General features: G+C 53.3%; 2 protein-coding genes across 6 annotated transcripts in view; one reads left to right on the top strand and one right to left on the bottom strand.

Moving 5' to 3' along the window:
* Window positions 1–11,051, top strand: part of LOC119089735 (histidine decarboxylase) — a 55,131-nt gene extending 44,080 nt beyond the window's left edge. The window contains exons 11-19 of one of the 2 annotated variants that reach the window (XM_037212549.1): window positions 1,134–1,204; window positions 1,959–1,978; window positions 2,422–2,520; window positions 2,994–3,176; window positions 3,852–4,005; window positions 4,365–4,535; window positions 5,946–6,080; window positions 6,954–7,076; window positions 9,120–11,051. In XM_037212549.1, coding sequence (XP_037068444.1) covers window positions 1,134–1,204; window positions 1,959–1,978; window positions 2,422–2,520; window positions 2,994–3,176; window positions 3,852–4,005; window positions 4,365–4,535; window positions 5,946–6,080; window positions 6,954–7,076; window positions 9,120–9,202 — 1,039 coding nt within the window. In that variant the 3' untranslated portion in view covers window positions 9,203–11,051. The remainder of the gene's footprint in view (window positions 1–1,133; window positions 1,205–1,958; window positions 1,979–2,421; window positions 2,521–2,993; window positions 3,177–3,851; window positions 4,006–4,364; window positions 4,536–5,945; window positions 6,081–6,953; window positions 7,077–9,119) is intronic. The other variant, XM_037212550.1, reaches the window with a different exon arrangement.
* Window positions 11,052–11,341: 290 nt separating this feature from the next.
* LOC119114850 (dihydropyrimidinase) overlaps window positions 11,342–18,022 on the bottom strand; it is a 39,034-nt gene continuing 32,353 nt past the window's right edge. For 3 of the 4 annotated variants that reach the window (XM_037238897.1, XM_037238898.1, XM_037238900.1), the window contains 6 exons: window positions 15,443–15,681; window positions 14,997–15,176; window positions 14,189–14,535; window positions 13,583–13,808; window positions 12,803–13,310; window positions 11,342–12,509 (listed from right to left, as the gene is read on the bottom strand). In XM_037238897.1, the coding sequence (XP_037094792.1) occupies window positions 12,421–12,509; window positions 12,803–13,310; window positions 13,583–13,808; window positions 14,189–14,535; window positions 14,997–15,176; window positions 15,443–15,681 (1,589 nt within the window). In that variant the 3' untranslated portion in view covers window positions 11,342–12,420. The remainder of the gene's footprint in view (window positions 12,510–12,802; window positions 13,311–13,582; window positions 13,809–14,188; window positions 14,536–14,996; window positions 15,177–15,442; window positions 15,682–18,022) is intronic. The other variant, XM_037238899.1, reaches the window with a different exon arrangement.

Genomic DNA, 18,022 nt, shown 5'->3' with positions numbered 1-18,022 from the left:
TCTTTTTCGCACTGCAAGGCGTGTGCATAAAATGGAAAACCTTTATGACAAGTCATGTACACCGAAAGTGTTTCATTTCGTTGACGACACGAGCATCTGCACTCGGCTGCAACATCTCACTTGCACGCTCGTCTTGGAGTTACCTGTTCGCTGATAACGGTTGCCATGCGGGACGGAAACGCCTATCTGGCTGAATGCGCGGATAATAAGTAATGCAAAGTCGCGGTGCAGATGTGTCTCTCCACGTGACATTTTACCATTTGTGTCTGCTTAAAGGACGCAATATAAATTTTCGTAACACACCGGCTACGCATTTCTGAAACACAGCGGTCAGTACTTTCCAACACCTATGATTATCCAAGTACTTACCTGCTGATCTACCGGGATTAACTGATACGCTGGATTTACTAGGATTAATTCCAAAATGAAACTTGATCAAACAGTTTGCGTGCCTAGCTGCGGAGTCAGAGTCCTTGCTAGGTATGGGTTGTTGCAAAGACCCCCATCCCAGTCAAGAAATTCCAGTACCACAAGAAATTTTGACCAAAGTGTTTTTGCACGTCATGCGAAGTGTCATACAACACTACGACACGGTCGTTGCAAGACACCCTGAAACTACCATGGTCACCCACCAGCTGAACGCCTGTGGTGACCCAAATAATCGAGCAGAAAACCCGAGAAGAAAATAACACAGGCTCTCACTGCAGTTGGTGGTCGGAGTAAAAAGTGAGAATACATGGAGAAAAGTTGACTTCCAAAACCCTTTCGTTCTGTTTATATTAAATTGTACCACAGAGCTTGGAATGTATAATTCTATATAAAAAGGGTTTTATTGCAATTTTATGAGGGTTTTTATGTACATGTACATGTACATATATGTACATATATGCATCAAAATCGTGTTTTTGTTATATATATATATATATATATATATATATATATATATATATATATATATATATGTGTGTGTGTGTGTGTGTGGGTATGGATGCGTTGGTGTGGGTGGGTATCTGTGTGGGTGTGGGTGTGGGTGTGGGTGTGGGTAGGTGTCACGCACTCATGGAACTCCGCTCCATAGCGGATACGTTTGCAAGACCGAAAAATATGCTTTGCTCACTCCTTATTTGTTTCAGGGTGAAAAACAGCCAGACCCTGCACCGCACCTTCAACGTGGATCCCTTGTATCTCCAGCACGAGAACTCGGGTGGGTCCTCAACTAACTGACTGACTTGACGCCACCCCCTAACGGCAAGCGTTGATGTTGATACCCTTGACGATAGTGAAGTGTACCTAAGTCGGATGTTTCTGTCAGGAACGATGCAAAATGGGCAGGTTCCCAGCGCGCGTCTCATGCCCAGCATGCTACCAAACTGGACTTTCAACAACCATTGCATGAGAAGTGGGTTAGAACGAAGTACGCCGGCTGTCCCCGCATGCTGCGAGCACTGCATGTAAAGTGTTCTGGCAATCTAATGTGCCAAATATGTCGGAACCATTACCCTGATATAGCCAAATGGTGGAGCGGTTGTAACTTACAATTAGCTTGGTGCGGCCGTTTTCAAAACTGTTTTGCCATATGAGCCACCTCTGTTATGTCTGGGAACACAACGGAATTTCTACGAAAAAAACTTCAAACGTGCGCTTAGCTTACATGTTAGGCTGCACCGCATTTCATGGCAGGATTAAAGACACCATTCATGCCACGTCCAATGTTGAAGCTGGCTTCCACCGCTGCCCTTGCATTCAGTGCTATCATGAAGTAAGTTTCGCGTACAGCACGCGGTCGGCAATACCATTTCTGAACAAAACCTCGATGATAGTTTGAAACATCCATGCCGAGAAGTAACTGGTCATGAACGGCGCCCTGCCTGCCGGCGCGCGGCCTCAGCCACGTGCGCCGGAGGCCGTATTACTGCGCCGGACGCTTCGGCGACCACTGACTGGTGTCACCGTTTCAGGGTACGCCATTGATTTTATGGTGAGTCGGCGGCACCCCCTCCGGCGCCCGCGTGTCGGGCCTGCGGTGGCGGGGCTTCTTGGCCGCGGATTTGTCAGTGGACAGACCGAGCCGCAGCCAGCCAGACGATGGGCCCGGGCGTTGACCCACAAGCTGCCAGACGGTTTTGACACGGGCACACGTGGCCAGAAAACCGCTGAAAGTCACAACTGAGCAGAAATGACGGCAGAGAGATCAGCCGGCGAGTCGGACGCCATGGAAACGTCTGTCTCAACTCTGCTGCCATAGGGCTTCAGCTGATTTGACCGTTTTTGTGACACAGTTCGGAAAGCCCTTATACCGATTATCGGCAAGTTCCGGTTGCCATGATGCCATTCGAGTCTCGAAATAAGCAGATCTCAGACGTTGTTACGGGCGTAAAAGTTGCAGATCTCAGCGCACTGACGTCCGTTTCCGTGTCTCAGCACTGGCAGATACCTCTGAGCAAGAGGTTCCGGGCGCTGAAGCTGTGGTTTGTGCTGCGCAGCTACGGTGTGGAAGGCCTGCAGGCACACGTCAGGGAGGTACGAGTCCGGGTCAGGCCCGGAGGAAAATTACGCAGCATTCTGTCGAAGTCAGCTTGTTCATAGTCCACTTCTGGCATGGCCTTCTGGTGATGGAGGAATCAATGATATGTCTGTGGGAGGCATATTTGATTTTCAAACATTATTTCAGGAGCGAACTCTGGCACGTCTAGGCGCATTTCTGTCATTAATAGTTTTCCTATCTTCCATTCTTAATCTTTTTCTGACACTTTTCTAGTATATTCCGTATACTATCCCGTATAATAGAAATAACACAGGGAAGTAACGGACAATATATTCCCAACATTATCATGTTTCCAGTATATCCTATATCTCTTCACCATCTGCAATCCCTCTCCGTATCAGCCAATCATCTTTTCACAGCGTTGCAGCTGCGTGTGTGCTGCCGCGCCGCGTCGGCCCCCGTCGCTCCGCTCCACTAACGACCGCCCGGCTACGCGGCCCCCCCACAGGGCGTCCGCCTGGCCAACAAGTTCGAGTTGTTCGTGCAGTCCGACCCGCGCTTCGAAGTGGCCGCCACGCGCCACCTGGGTCTGATCTGCTTCCGTCTGCGCGGCGACAACCAGCTGACTGAACGGCTGCTGAAGCGTCTCAACTCCGGGGGCAAGATCCACTGCGTGCCGGCCTCGCTCAAGGTCGGCTCCCTGGCACGCAGAGGTCCGCTCCCTGGCATGCAGAGGTCTGCTCCCCGGCATGCGGAGGTCGGCTCCCTGGCATGCAGAGGTCGGCCCGTCAGTGCTCTAAACGCCGGCCGTGCACGGGTCCGCGGGTCGCGACCCCGCTCAGTACCCTGGGGTACCTGTCTGGACCCCGCGACCCCGCTCAGTACCCTGGGACATCCATCTGGAGTCCGCGTCTTCGCTCATTACCCGAGCAGGCACCCCGCAGTCTAAGGACTGTTCTCACCGGCCCGGTACCCCGGAGCCTCAGCCCAGGCTGGGAAAACGAATCAAGTTAACCTCAAGTGCCGCAGATTTCTTGTGCAGAGCCTGCTACACTCCCGATCTTAGCATTTGGCTGGTTAATCTCGATCGGCAGTTTAAACCTTTTTTTGATTGCATTGTACTTGGTGCATTCTTTTACATTTGTATTCCTAAGTCTGTCACTAAAGGTCAACATAGCTTATGCTTACAGCCTTCATGTTGTGCGAGCTCCTTCAACGTCCATCACTTTGAATGACGTTTCAAATGCGAATACGATAATAAACATGTGTATGAAACATGTGAGAGGCACAGTCAAAAACCACGCCGTCGTTTGCTGCGCTGTGGGCTCTGCTGTCAAATCTGACGGACACATGGTCTCTGACCCAGGGCAAATACGTCATTCGCTTCACGGTGACCTCCACGCACACCCGGCTGGACGATCTGACCCGAGACTGGAACGTCGTCAAGGACACGGCGTCCGAGGTTCTGGCCGAGAGCCGGGCGCCCGTGCAGCAGCAACATAAGAAGATCATGCTGGCAGGTGCGGTCCCTCCGTCGGCTTGCCAAGCGCGCACGCCTTGCGTCGAGACAATCTGAACCTTAAGCGCACAGTCCAGCTGTAGTTCCGCTGCGTGTAACGGGACGAGAAGAGGCCAGGGCTGCAGTGTGTTTGCATTTGGAGATCGAAAAGGAGAGCCCACACCCAAGGTTTTTGTCGCCAAGCTCCTTTGGTGTTGACATACAGTGGAGTCTTTCCTTGGATCAACATGTGAACGAACGACCGGACCCGACAGACAGATCGTACTCCTGCATCGATGACTGATCTCACGCGCTTCGCTGTTCCCTCTGGCTTTCAAGCGATGCGATTGGCCTGCACAGTTCGGTTTGCGCATGTTTCAGAGACGCGTCGTAACCCGGACTTCGGCACCTCGCTGCTGCTGGCCAACAGTCCCATGTCGCCCAAGATCGTGGACGGCAGCTACGTGGCCATCTTTGACAACAAGGATCTGCTGGGAGACTTCGCCAAGAAGCTGGCCCACTTCAGGACCGACCTGGTCCGTAACAGTCCCGGTGAGTTTTCTGTGACTCCTGTGGTATCCCGTCACGGTGGTGGGTCGGTTCTCGTTCAAGCTCGTCTATAACTTATACCTTTAGGGTCTTTGGCGACGAGTCCCCCTTCTCTAGCTGCGATAATGTAATAAGTGCTGGATGTGGGCACTGTAGAAAAGTCAGCATAGAGCTCGTCGTTCATGAATAGCTAAATTATTTTGTTCAGCAAAAAGTTCGCAACGCCAAGTGTACAAAATTAATTCTCTGGGATTTCAGTTGACAAGCTCTGTTTGGAGAGTTCCGAATTCCCATTTTGTCCGCTTCATAATGGGGATATCAACTTCAAGAATTAGTGAGATGACTTTTAATGCAGTTGTTGCCTAGATTACGCACACGCGCGCGCGCGCGCGCGCGCACGCACGCACGCACGCACGCACGCCCGCCCGCACGCCCGCCCGCCCGCCCGCCCGCACGCACACACGCACGCACGCACGCACGCACGCACGCATGCACACACACACACACACGCACGCACGCACGCACGCACGCACGCACGCACGCACGCACGCACGCACGCACGCACGCACGCACGCACGCACGCACACACACACACACACACACACACACACACACACACACACACACACACACACGCGCGCGCGCGCACATATTTCTATGAATACAGCAGCCATCCCGTGACCTGGCCCGCCCCCCGCTCCTGACTTTTCGCCACCTTGCCGTGATCGGGTCCGCTCGCTGCTGTTGACTTTTTGCCCCCTTGCCATGACCTGCCCCCCCCCCCCCTTTGCTCTTAACTTTTCGCCGCCTTGCCGTGACTCAGACCGCTCCCTGCTCTTGGCTTTTCGTCACCTTCCCGTGACCTGAACAGACCTCTGCCATCAACGCTGCGGCGCCATCCCGTGACCTGGACCGCCCCCTGCCATCAACGTTGCAGCGCCATCCCGTGACCTGGACCGCCCCCTGCTATCTACGCTGCGGCGCCATCCCGTGACCTGGACCGCCCCCTGCCATCATCGCTGCGGCGCCATCCCGTGACCTGGACCGCCCCCTGCCATCAACGTTGCAGCGCCATCCCGTGACCTGGACCGCCCCCTGCCATCAACGTTGCAGCGCCATCCCGTGACCTGAACCGCCCCCTGCCATCAACGCTGCGGCGCCATCCCGTGACCTGGACCGCCCCCTGCCATCAGCGCTGCGGCGCCATCCCGTGACCTGGACCGCCCCCTGCCATCAACGCTGCGGCGCCATCCCGTGACCTGGACCGCCCCCTGCCATCAACGCTGCGGCGCCATCCCGTGACCTGGACCGCCCCCTGTCATCAACGCTGCGGCGCCATCCCGTGACCTGGACCGCCCCCTGCCACCAACGCCGCAGCGCCATCCTGTGACCTGGAACGCCCCCTGCCCTCAGCGCTTCGGCGCCGCGTGCGCGGCATGATCATGTCTGGGAAGCAGTTCTCACTGGACTCCCGCATGGACATTGTGTCAACCATGGCGTCCAACGCCGACGGCGACACGAACGGCGAGCAGGACACTTCCGAGAACGGTGAGACGGGTGAGCACGGCAGGAGCGTTAAGAATGGTGAGAACAATAGACAATTTTTAGCATAGTAAGAACGGTGAGCATGGCGAGGACCAGCATGCTACGCCATTGCAGAGGGGAGATGCGGGCCAGGCCAGCAAGACCTGTGGGTTCACTGACCCCCTGGAGAGGAGTCATTTGACGCCTGAGACGCGATCAGCTGATATTACGGAGAAAGTAAAGCAGCACCAGGGTTTACTAAAACTTTGACTGACCCTGGGAGACGTTAGCATGGTGTCGGAAAGCGTGTTAAAAGGCCAAATCAGGAAGTCACTCCCAGTGCTAGGATGAGCGTAAACAGTCCCCAATAAATCAAAGCATGCCAGGACAGTGAAGAGTTATTGAAGTACCTAATTACCATCAGCGAAGGGTCAGCTGGTACCGGAGAAGGGAGTTACATGTCCACTGGTTATTGGTGATGGACGGCGAGACAACGAAAGACTGACAGCCAGCGAGGCTGGGGGTCGTTGGCCACGCGCGTTATGAAATGCTGAGAACGACGTCACGAGATGATCTCCTCGCCCACCTTCATGTCTTAACTCGTATCGGGTCCGCCTAAAGATGCATCATGATGAGCCTTCAGTGATGTTCAATGTGCACGCATGGTACCCCACAAGCTGTCTAAAAGTGACACCTTTAGTACACTATTAACGTGCTGAAACAACTTAACGTCCAGTGCTATACGAGTAAACCGCACCTAAACTGTACTAAAGTAATGCCCAAGAGCATAGACGTAAACAACCTCACAGCTGTTTGTTATGGTTGAGTGCATAAATGATGGTGAACACGCGCCAGACGCGGACAGGCTCTGACATTGACGACTGTCCGCCGCCGCAGGCAGCCAGACCCCCAACAAGTGGAAGCGTTCAGTCTCCATGGTCCCGGCCGGGCCAGATGACGCCGGCATGGCTCAGCTGATGGTGGATGACGTCATTGAGGAGGACGATGACGAGAGCGATGGTATTGATGCTAATTGCACAGAAACATTCTACCCAAACGTTTGACTAGAGGCGAGAGGGTGTGTTCGCAGCGAACCGAGCAGCAACGCGTGTATACTGACGATGTCATTCATGACGAATTGCCCCAGAGATTCTGCGCATTTTGGTATTCGCAGCGACCCGAATGACAAAGGTTCTACGTGACGTCACGTAGAATCTTTGCCGGACGCGCATATCTTTTTTGATTAGAGGGAGTGTGTCACCTTTTCGTATTTTCCCCTGTTATTAGATCAGACGCGTGCGATTCGATCAGTAGGACCAATTTTCTCGAAATCCCTTTGATTACCTCGTAATTTTGATTAGAAGTAGTTTACTTTACGCTTTTCGGCAACCACGACTGCTTCGACTGGTGACGCGCTAGTTTGGCAAATGCGCCCTTGCCGCCCGCCGGGCCAATCACAAACGCTTGCTTATTCGCACCAGTAGAAGTACCACACCGGTCCTCTTCACGATGGCGGTAGCGACAACTGCAGGTAAAAAACATAGTGGTGCCTCAAAGCGTTGACGGCACGATTTGGACTTGAAAGTAATCACAATTGATGTCCTTATAATGTGTTGACGACGCTGCAGCGGCACTACCCGATGCTCTTAATGGACTACCTGGCCATGAGGTTTCACCAGGGTATAATTTTTAAGTATGTTCCAAAATGGGACGCTCCCTTTAATTGATCGAAGTCAGACGGAAACGGCGCAACAAGTTTATCTACCAAAAAACAGTGGGTACGTCAGGGACAGACGACGAGTAGAGAAAAGCACCAGTAAACGCCGCAAACAGCATAATTTGCAGTTTTCATTGTCTGGGACACGCAGAGTACGTGTGGACGTTTGTATGTATTGCATATATTGCATGTGTTGTAAGTATTGTATTGCATGTATTGTATGTATTGTATTGTATGTATGTATTGCATGCGGAGTTGTCACCAAGGTTACGAAGATAAACGGAAAACGTTTCGCATAGATAAGACATTAATATTAGCCTTATTCCTTGGAAAAAAGAGGAGAATGGAGACATAGTAAGGTTGATATCTCGGCAACATGCCTTTATCGAAACAATAGCAGAAGTGAATACGTTCTACGCAATATCAATTCGCGTCTGCTATTGTTTCGATAAAGGCATGTAAGCGAAATATCAGTCTAGAAATATCTCCATTCTCATGGCTTTTCCGAGGAATAAGGCTAATACCACTGTCTTATCTATGTGAATAATATTCCTCGCTAATGGACTGAACAACTTACAGAAAACGCTTTGCCTTAACAGCAGGTCCGGCAAAGGTTCTGCGCAATGTCTGATCAAAAACCTTGTTGTTGCGTTGCAAATACACCGAAGTCTCTAGCTCTCCTCCTGTTCGTAATGACTCCACGATATTTCACGATATTTTATTCCTGTTCGTAATGACACCACGATATTTCACGATATTTTATTCCTGTTCGTAATGATAAAATGATATTTCACGATATTTTATTCCTGTTCGTAATGGCACCACGATATTTCACGATGTTTTGTCCCTGTTCATAATGACACCAAGTTTCAGCGGTATCTCTAGAACGATTGTGCACGACAGGAAAAGTTCTCACTGAGACGTCACTTACCAAAAATAATTCGGGACCTCCAAGAACAAATGTTGGCTGCTTGGTGCTAACTGTTCGTTCATGTATCGCTAATGCCGCAGACCTTATGTTAAAATCTAAAAAGTTTTGAGTCCCGGGAGTCCTCAGAAGCACGAAAGATGGTATCCTGACTTTGGTGTTGCTCGTGAATAGGCGGTCAGTGGCTCAAATATGATATAAAATGTATCGGCGGAACGTCTCAAATAACAGGGTAGCATAGAAAGAGCAAGTTATGAGTGAACACGAATATAAATGTGATGCATTATAACATCGTATGATATAAGCTTATGTGAAAAAACTTTGTCGGCTGAGTCGGGTCAACGTGTTGTCTGTGAGTGACGGTTCCGAGGACTGACAGCTTGCCGACCGCTCTGATTCCATTTGACTTATGCTCCAGATGAGAGGTACCACCAGCGAATCAGAGAAACAGTGGCAAGGAACGCCTGCAGAAAATGCGGCAACATCGTCTGGGTGAAGTAAATCCTGCTGCAGACGGCATCTAAGCGATGAGGACCGTCGTCGCCAACTCGGGATCTCGACCAGCGCGTGCTCGCACGTCGCAGCTCGTGTATTTTGCTTCGTTCGTGTTCTCTCTCGCCACGGAAAGAAATTCATTGTTTCATCTCTTCAGGAAATGTGCACTCAATGACGTACGTTGTCTAGTCACGCGCGTCGGTCGTACGCGATTGGTTCCTGCGTAGACTATGGCAGAGACGCTTAGCTTAAGATATAGTCAGAGTCAGACTTCAGACACTAGCTGGAAATACGTGTCACGTGCGGAGTGGCGCCGCAGGGCGTTTTGCTTCCACGGAGACGCCTTAACTCAAGCGTAGACTATTGTCATCGCCGTCGCCTCCAGCGTAAGCGGGGACTGACAGTCTCCGATATTTTGTCCTTAAAAAAAGGTCACATCAGGGGCACCGTTACCTACGCTTCCCAAGGCGGGGGGGGGGGGGGGGGCAAGATGGTCTAGAGCTTCCTTAGCAGGTATGGCTGTATAGTATCCTAGACCTTACCCATCTAATAGTTTCTCTTCGAATTTCGTCCTTTTTGTGAGATGGGTCCTTTCGGTACAGTTTTATGCAATTGAGCTGAACCATTTTTGTCTGACGGGACCTGCGCTCTTTGTCATTGGGGCCTCCTCTTGAGCTACTGGGACTTCCTGTACTTTTCATTGGGGCTTCTATGCATCATTTGGAGCCTTCTTTACATTGTCTGAGGTCTCCAGTCGACCCCCGGGGCCTCAAGTTTGCTATCCACGGCCTTCTTCGGGCTAAATATTACCTTCTCCATCCCTTAAAAACCCTCATTTTGTTTTTAGATATTCCGTCTGGGGGTCTGCAGCAGTCCGGCATCGGTCATCGGGCCTCCTTTTGACATGGCGAGGCATCCTGATTTCAAGGGGGAAGGGAAGGCAGCTGTTTGCCAGCCCTAGCAAATGGCAAACAAGCAGCCACCTCTTGCCCCTGGTGACGGCCACGTGGATGTATATCTGCACGTGTTCTGTTAAGTTTAAGTTGCGTCCGAAAACTTTGTTTGCAACGTCTTGTAGAAGTGCGATATGGTGACATGCCCGCCACGAATGACTACCTGAACATGATACGCAGCACTAGCTGTCTCCTGCTGTATATATAGTCTCTGGCTGTCATTCTTCTGAATGGAGAAGTTTCCCTTATGGCTGCCTAATGGCTGCCTAGTTCAGGACGAGGGTAAACTGGTCTACGCTGACTCGAAGGCCGGACGAGCGGAAGCCATTCTGTTGCTAACTGGAGCTCTGCTTCGGTGTAAATGTTCGCATTACGTGTTATCGTTGCTGCCTGCTGGGACCTTCAGCGCCGGATTGCTCGCAGACGCCTCGTACCTACGTCAGAGCGGACCTCTGTGTGCCAGTATCCAGGCTCCGCTATCTGTCAAAGGCTGGGTGGCATAGCGGCCTTCAACCCTTTTCTTTTCACAACGCACGCCGGCTTCACGCTAACCTGAGCCGTGTTGGATGGGGTTGCATCTCCGCCGCCCCTCTCCTGTGGTAAAGCCCGTGGCGGCAGCCAACTGTCATTAGTGTGGCGATGGTAACCAGTCTCTCCTGCGTCCGCATATCTACCTTCAAATGGTTAAATTCCACCGTCAAATGAAGGCCGCTGTGTCACGGCCGTTTCAACCGGTCTAGTCACGGATTCAACCGGTTCAACCGGTCTAGTCACGTCGGTCAGACAGGCGCGTGGGCGTAGCTCAGCTCTCCGAAACATGCGCAGCCCATGTTTTCTCGTATGTGTTGTGCTGTAAAAGCCAATCTGGTATAACAATAATGAACGTCTGCAGCGGAAATGACCAAGATCTTTTTTCTGAACTCCATGGTTTCATTTTACGAATGCGAAGGAATGAGTAAGCTCGAGCGATACACAGTAATCATGCACCAAGGATGTAAAGGGCATGTAGCACCCGAGGTAAAACATGGTGCCATCCAAGGCCCTGTATACCTTGGGTGATGTAATGCTGGTATAATCATTGGAATCTTCCCACTGCATTACAAATGAACATCGGGATTCCGCAGTAAACGTAACGCATGACGACTTATACCATTTACGCGACCACGCATACATTTAAAAATTGCCGGTTGCTTTTCGTGCAGAAAATTTCATCCGACTAGGATTTTTATTTTAGCAGAAGTTGCAAACAAATATTTAACAGACGCATTTCGACAACAACCACACACTAAAGCTTAAGATTCGGCGGGCACACTGCCTGAACGTGCGCAACATCATGCAAGCAAAAGGAAACATCCTAGCATGAAAAGAAGACGGACATAGATCTACGTCGGCGCATCATCACCGTGCACACAGGCTGCCACTTCTTGCAACAGGGTACAAGGTGCCAGCATGTCTAACTCGACCAAATGCCCACAGACAGTGCAGCTGCCAAAGTTCGTGTGAAAACACCGCGGTATCAAACGCTAGGAAAATGTTTTACGTGCATCCATTTTGGCTTCTCCCTGCATGACCGCACCAGACCGCATCATCACTCTCCACCACACTCCTCGAAAACATCCAGCAAGACACTGTTCATCTCGGTCCATCAACCAAAACACGTAGCTACTTTTCAAACCGGTAATTTAAACCTAGCTGCGTGCGAACACCTCTGCACCGCTTCGTCAGCCTAACACCGCAGCCAATCATTCGGACCAGTCCAGATGACCAACCTCCATACAACCCCGGCATGGGAAGCAAAGGCGGGGGGAATCAAAGCAGCCAGTTCTTTGGCGGGGTCCTGGGTCGCGGAACAGGCGCCACCTGAGGTGCAAACGCCACATCTGGGAGCGCACCACGCACGCGCACGCAGGCGCAGCACACACGCACACAGGGGTGTACTTACGTCTGCGGACCCGCCCGGGTGGAGCGCTCTGGCGTACACTGCACTGAGACCAGCACGCTAGAACACTCCACACCACTCTTCGCGTTTGCGAGCGTCCTGGACGTTGACAGCCGGACCAGCAAACGGGCAGAGTGGTGGCGCTCCCAGCGTCTTCAACCGGCAGTGTCGCTCGAGTCGTGCGTGGACACCGCGTGGAATAGTTGCCCGTGCTCCAGGGCTACCGACTGGGGCGTTGCTAGATAAGATGCTCTTGCCAGCGGCTCACCAGTTGCTGCAGGGCAGTCGCCGGCTGGTGCGCAGCCGACCGGAGCTTGACAGGTCTGCTGTGGTTACCAGAAGCTGCCGGCAGACTTGCCTCCGGGCGGAGCGTGCACCTTCACCCCGGTTCTCTTCGGGGCCTTGTCATCGATCTGAGCTCCTGTGAAGCCAAACAAAGAAACGCCCTTGAAGCGGTGCAGGATGGTAACTCCAGGTAGGTAGGGCGTATACGTCCGTGTCATGATACAGGCAAATTATAAATAAGGATAGTTTGATCAAATTATCTTGGCTACTGCATTCACGATCAATGCACCTCATCCAAGCGAGATATCAACACCTCCAACACCCCACAGCACGACCAGGATCTCAACGCAAGAGGCACGATGGATCCAAACGAGTACAGTAAAAAACCAACAATGACAAATGACTTGGCATTCAGACACGCAGGCTCACCGCGCGGCAGCTGGTCCTCACCCGACACGGCGAAGCCAGAGTTCTGCTGGTTGCGCACGCCCTCGGCCGGCTCCTGGCGGCTGTGAAACTCATCCTCGGCCGGCGGCAGCGACTCCACATCCTCCGCCGGCCTCCCGGAGAAGGTCTCGGCCACGCGGCGCACGCCGTTGGACACGTCCACCACCGGCGGGTCCGCATCGTCCGGCACGCCGTCCCTGTTGACGGGCGCCGGCAGGCCGGCCGTGTCGCGCTGCTGCACGCGCCGGTACAGGTGCGGCGCGAACGGCGGCCGCGCCAGCAGCCGGCCGGCGCCCTGCACCACACGCAGCTGGCCCTCCTCCAGGCAGAGGCGGCCGCGCGCCAGCACCCAGGCCGGCGCGCCGCGGCACCGCAGGCCCTCGAACACGCTGAAGTCCAGGCGCTCCTGGTGCGTCTTGGCCGACAGCGTCTGCTTGGCCTGTCCGTCCCAGATGACGATGTCGGCATCCGAGCCGACCGCGATCACGCCCTGGTGGGCGTAGGGCTGTGTCACGGTCTGCGCTCGCTCGTGCTGGCTACTCTACAGCACGCGGCGGAGCATCGGTAGCGGAAGCTTGTGCCGTTTGTCCCATTGTAAGGAAAACAATTTACGGTAAAGTTTCCGACGCTCGACCTACCGGCCGTGATCTCAGAGCCGTAGCAAAGATGTTGTAGCTGTGAACAATGCGCAATACACGTTCCGAAACCTTGGCGACGGCTTTTCATGCTCAACAGCGACTGTGCCATTTAGATTGGACATACCTTCTGCGGATAGAGATTGAACAGTTTGGATGCGTTCGTGCTGGTCACGGCCACAAACTGGCAGACGTCCATCTTGCCCGAGGCGACGCCCTTCTCCCAGACGATGGACATGCGGTCCTCGATGCCGTTCACGCCCTGAGGGATCTTCGTGAAGTTATCCTTGCCAGCCGCCTTCTGCTCGATCGTGAACGCGCAGTGGTTGCTGCTCGCGCACTGCAGATCGTCGCTGCAGAGAGGACGAGCAGGTCGATGAGATCATGCCAGCTCCGCTCTACACCAGGACGTACGGTAATGGCACGGAAATGCGCATTTTATCACAACATTGCGGAAGCTATGCGACGAAATGTTCCATTACATTATGACGATTTAACATCGAACATTCAATCCACTGATCAGGCCTAACTGCCACTTCTAACACAAATAGATTTTGCTACTTTACAGGCGGTAAGGTACGCATGGCAACGAGAGCCCCATCTCAGGGTTCAAAACTCGACCCACGCCTGCCACCAGCTTGCGAACCGCGAGCCAACGGGGCAAACACAAAGCGAGGCCACCTCCTCACCGACGACATCGCTGTCGTGCCTTGGCTCGCGGCGGTGCACTCACTTGGCGAGCAGGCCGGTCAGATGCTCGGGCGTGGCCGGGTCGGGCCGCAGCGGCGGGCTGGTGACGTGCGCCGCCGCGTGCCGCCAGCACCGGTTCCACTGGTGCGTGCCGTCGGTGGCGAGCGCGGCCGCGCACGCCTCGCCGCCGACCAGGTGGCCCTGGCGGCGCCGCGCCGCCAGCACTTCGCCAGCGGAGCGCGACATGACGGGCGCCACGTGCAGAGGGCAGCCCACCTGGTGGGCTAGCACGCAGGCGCGCAGCGTCGCCTCGGCCTCCACCTCCTCCGGCCGCGACAGCTCGTGCCCCTCCGGCCCGGTCACGCCGGCCGCCAGCAGGCGCTCCGTCATCTGAGGGGGAGGGGAGGGGGGACATGGTCAGGGGCAGCTGTCAACGCAGGAGCTTTTGCTAAGTCGTCCGACGCGGACATGGGTTATCGTCAGGCATGAAACGGATTACGGAACCATAGCTTTGTTGATAGACTCGTTTATTTTGGGTATGTTTGCAGACATGACTGCCTGCTCACTGAGCGCCCACACGGTGACATCGGGGTCATTGGAATGTTACGTCGACGCGACACTAATCAGGTTGCACGGAGCAAGGGAAATCAAAGCCGTTACATTAGCTATCAAGGACACGGGTCGCCAACTGTCAGACAGCGCAACTAATTAAATCGCTGCGCAGCTAACTGTAATTGCATGAATTCGCAATGGAACAAGGGAAGTGCATCGTCGGCCGTCAATTCATGCAGTTCATGTGCCGGATCAGCGGACCAACACGACAGCTTAGGCCAAACGCTCCGCTGGCGTACCTCTTTGATGACGTCACCGTTCTCTGCGTGCACCTGAGCCAGAGCACCGATCTGCTTGCAGTGGCTGAACGCCTTCAAGAGCTCAGCATCAGACAGCTGCCACTTGTCCTTGAAGGCCATGAACATCTTGAAGGAGTTGATGCCATGTTCAGAAGCAAGTTCAGACATCTCTAGCTTGACCTGTGGAGAGCGGAATGCGTCAGAAATATGCACAAGCAGCACACATGTATTTATGAAACATTATGCCTGACCCCTGGAGGAGACATAATGCAACCAAATTACAATGTGTACGATTTTGCTATGTGAACAAGGACAACTTGCTGCTATGGTTGCAATCCACTGGATGGCAACATTTGCAGTAGCCGATCCACTACACACACCACTGTTCTAGAAACGGCCAGCATCACCAGCACCCTCTCCTTCAGCCGGCCGCGAAGCTGTGATACCTTCTCAGACCACCAGGTGACGGCCACGTGCAGGCTGTAGTCGCAGCAGGCCTTCTTGTCGGCGAATTCGCGCCACTTGTGGTAGGCATCCAGCAGCGGCTCACCCCGCTGCGGCATCACCACGTCCAGCACGGTGGTGGTGCCGCCGGCCAGCGCCGCGCGCGTGCCCGTGTAGAAGTCATCGGAGGAGACGGTGCCGTTCACCGGCTGCTGCAGGTGCGTCTGCGTGTCCACGCCGCCTGCCGGGGAGCGACGGGTTCGGGTTACACGCGAGGGTGGCCTTGCCAAGCTGTCTTCTTTACCTTTAGTGATAATGAAAGCAATTCGCCCGGAGCAGCATTCGGGAGATTCCAGAACCATGGACTGCGAGAAGGTAGGCTAGATAGACAGGTAGCCATTGGCGTTTGTCTGACTCTCCAGCGCCGCCGCAGTCCTTGGCGGCGCTGGAGAATCAGAAGCTGTGTGAGGTCGCTGACGCGCGGATGGGAAGATCATTATGGATGTGGAGGGCGTCTGCGGAGGACCAAAGGCGTGCAAGCAGGCGGCGTGGCGTGCAAGGAGACGGCACAACGTGCGGGACTACCTGTGCGGGCAGGACTACCTGTGCGGGCAGGACTACATGTGCGGGGAGGACTCAATGTGCGGGCAGGACCACCTGTGCGGGCAGGACTACCTGTGCGGACAGGACTACCTGTGCGGGAATCTCCGGCAGAGATCACGCACAGCCGAGCACATGCACATAATGCGGTGGAAATAAAAAATGGCATGTCGGGCAAGCCAAGCTGCGTGTGAGTTGAGTAACGGCATCAGCGAATGCCTACAGGACCACATCATAAGCGCGGACCTTGCTGGCCAGTTCAGGGCCAAAGGCGGAAGTACGCTAGGCGTGATCCCCGACTCCCTTGACGGATGCCAACAAGAGCACCCATTCACCGAGAGGGACACTGGCATCGAGGCCATTTTAAGCCCACGTTTAGTGTATATACAAATATATATATATATATATATATATATATATATATACACATATATGCATGCATTTTTGCTCAGGATTGATAGAATTAATTGAATTAGTTGATAAATGTGCTTTCTCAACTTTGAAGGCGTTCGCTGTGATTGCACGTCTGGAGGATGTCAGTATTGTCCGTCAATTGTTGTGTTAATGGCGCGTCACGTTCGTGTTGCAAGTGGCCCAGACGTGCCCCAGCACCTCAGCGTTTTGTCAGGCGTCGTGAGGCTGTCGTGGTTACGCCAATGTGGTGTATGGAACGAAACTTGCAGCCCTCGAGATTACAGTTGAATTGATACACTACACTGGTACACATGAGCTTGTTTGTCAACACTAATTCTCGTGAAAAGTTGGAAATTTTCCTGTTGCGATAACAAGTGGTTATGACCGTTCTATGATCTTTCTCGCTACTTATTGCTTTTCTCCGCTTGTGGCACTCCGCGTCAACAGCTAGCTAAATTTCTGGTTCCTGTGCTTAACTATATCACAAAAATGGGCACACTCCCTCATAAATAGTCCCTAATTCATAGGGATTCCATACAGGAATTCCTACGAACTCGCGAATGAAGTGGCAGGCGTACAAGTAGATGGTAATATATTCATGGCCAGCTTCGAAGTATTTAGTTCATTCACCCACCTTCCACTGCAAGAGACCATCGACATCTGTGTGCGAGCTTTGCTTTCGACAACCACTGATGCGATAGGAATAACCATTAAAAATTTCAGGTCTTCTCTCGAGTTCGCTGCGACGAATTCCTTTATCGTTTTCAATGACAAGCTGCATAGACAGAAATATGGGGTGGGTATTGGTCTGCCTTTGGCACGACGTTCCCATTATATCTTTACATGTCATCATGAAAAGCTCTGGCTTAGTTCCTGGCTTAGTTACATGACACTTATCTCGATTCAGGGATTTCCTTCAATAGATCACGGCCAATAAGGCATTAGTGTCGTCAGTTCCAGTCTTCACCAAAAGCGTATGATAAATAAAAGTCAAACTAAAACACGTCTATATGTCTCCATTCGTGGATGAAAACAATGATCAGGTGTTGATAAAATTTCTGCCGACACCGGTGAACGTACTTATGCATCCGCTTAAAGCACGATACAATACACTACCCTATAGCCAAAATAATCACCAGCTCCCCGCCCTCAGCGAGAATCATCAACAACAGCCCGCACGTCACCTGCCACAGACACTAGGTCAAACTGCACATAGCGCCGAGCAGTGTCTCCGCGCAGGCGTCATACACGATGATAGGGCGCAGGTGGCGCATCCGGGCGCAGGTGGCGCTGGCGGCAGCTGCACCGCCGTCACGAGCTCGCTCGTCTCACCTGGCCCGCAGGGTCTGCCGGTCTACCGGTCTGCCGGCCCGCAGCCGTCCCGCTGTTCTCTGTTTATTCCCGGCAAACAAAGAGGCGGCGGCCGCTGCCACCCAAGGCATGCTAACCGGCAGAACGAGACAACGGCCAGCGAACTGGCGGGGCGACGGACGGGGAGCGGGCTGGCGGGGAGACGGACGGGGACGGCGGACTGGCGGAGCGACGAACAGGGACAGCGGACTGGCGGA

This window comes from Pollicipes pollicipes, unplaced genomic scaffold (genome assembly GCF_011947565.3).
Source record: "Pollicipes pollicipes isolate AB1234 unplaced genomic scaffold, Ppol_2.1 Scaffold_3087;HRSCAF=3621_pilon_pilon_pilon, whole genome shotgun sequence".
Taxonomy (NCBI): domain Eukaryota; kingdom Metazoa; phylum Arthropoda; class Thecostraca; order Pollicipedomorpha; family Pollicipedidae; genus Pollicipes; species Pollicipes pollicipes.
The sequence above is the reverse complement of the archived record's forward strand: the minus strand, read 5'-3'. Positions and strand labels throughout refer to the sequence as shown.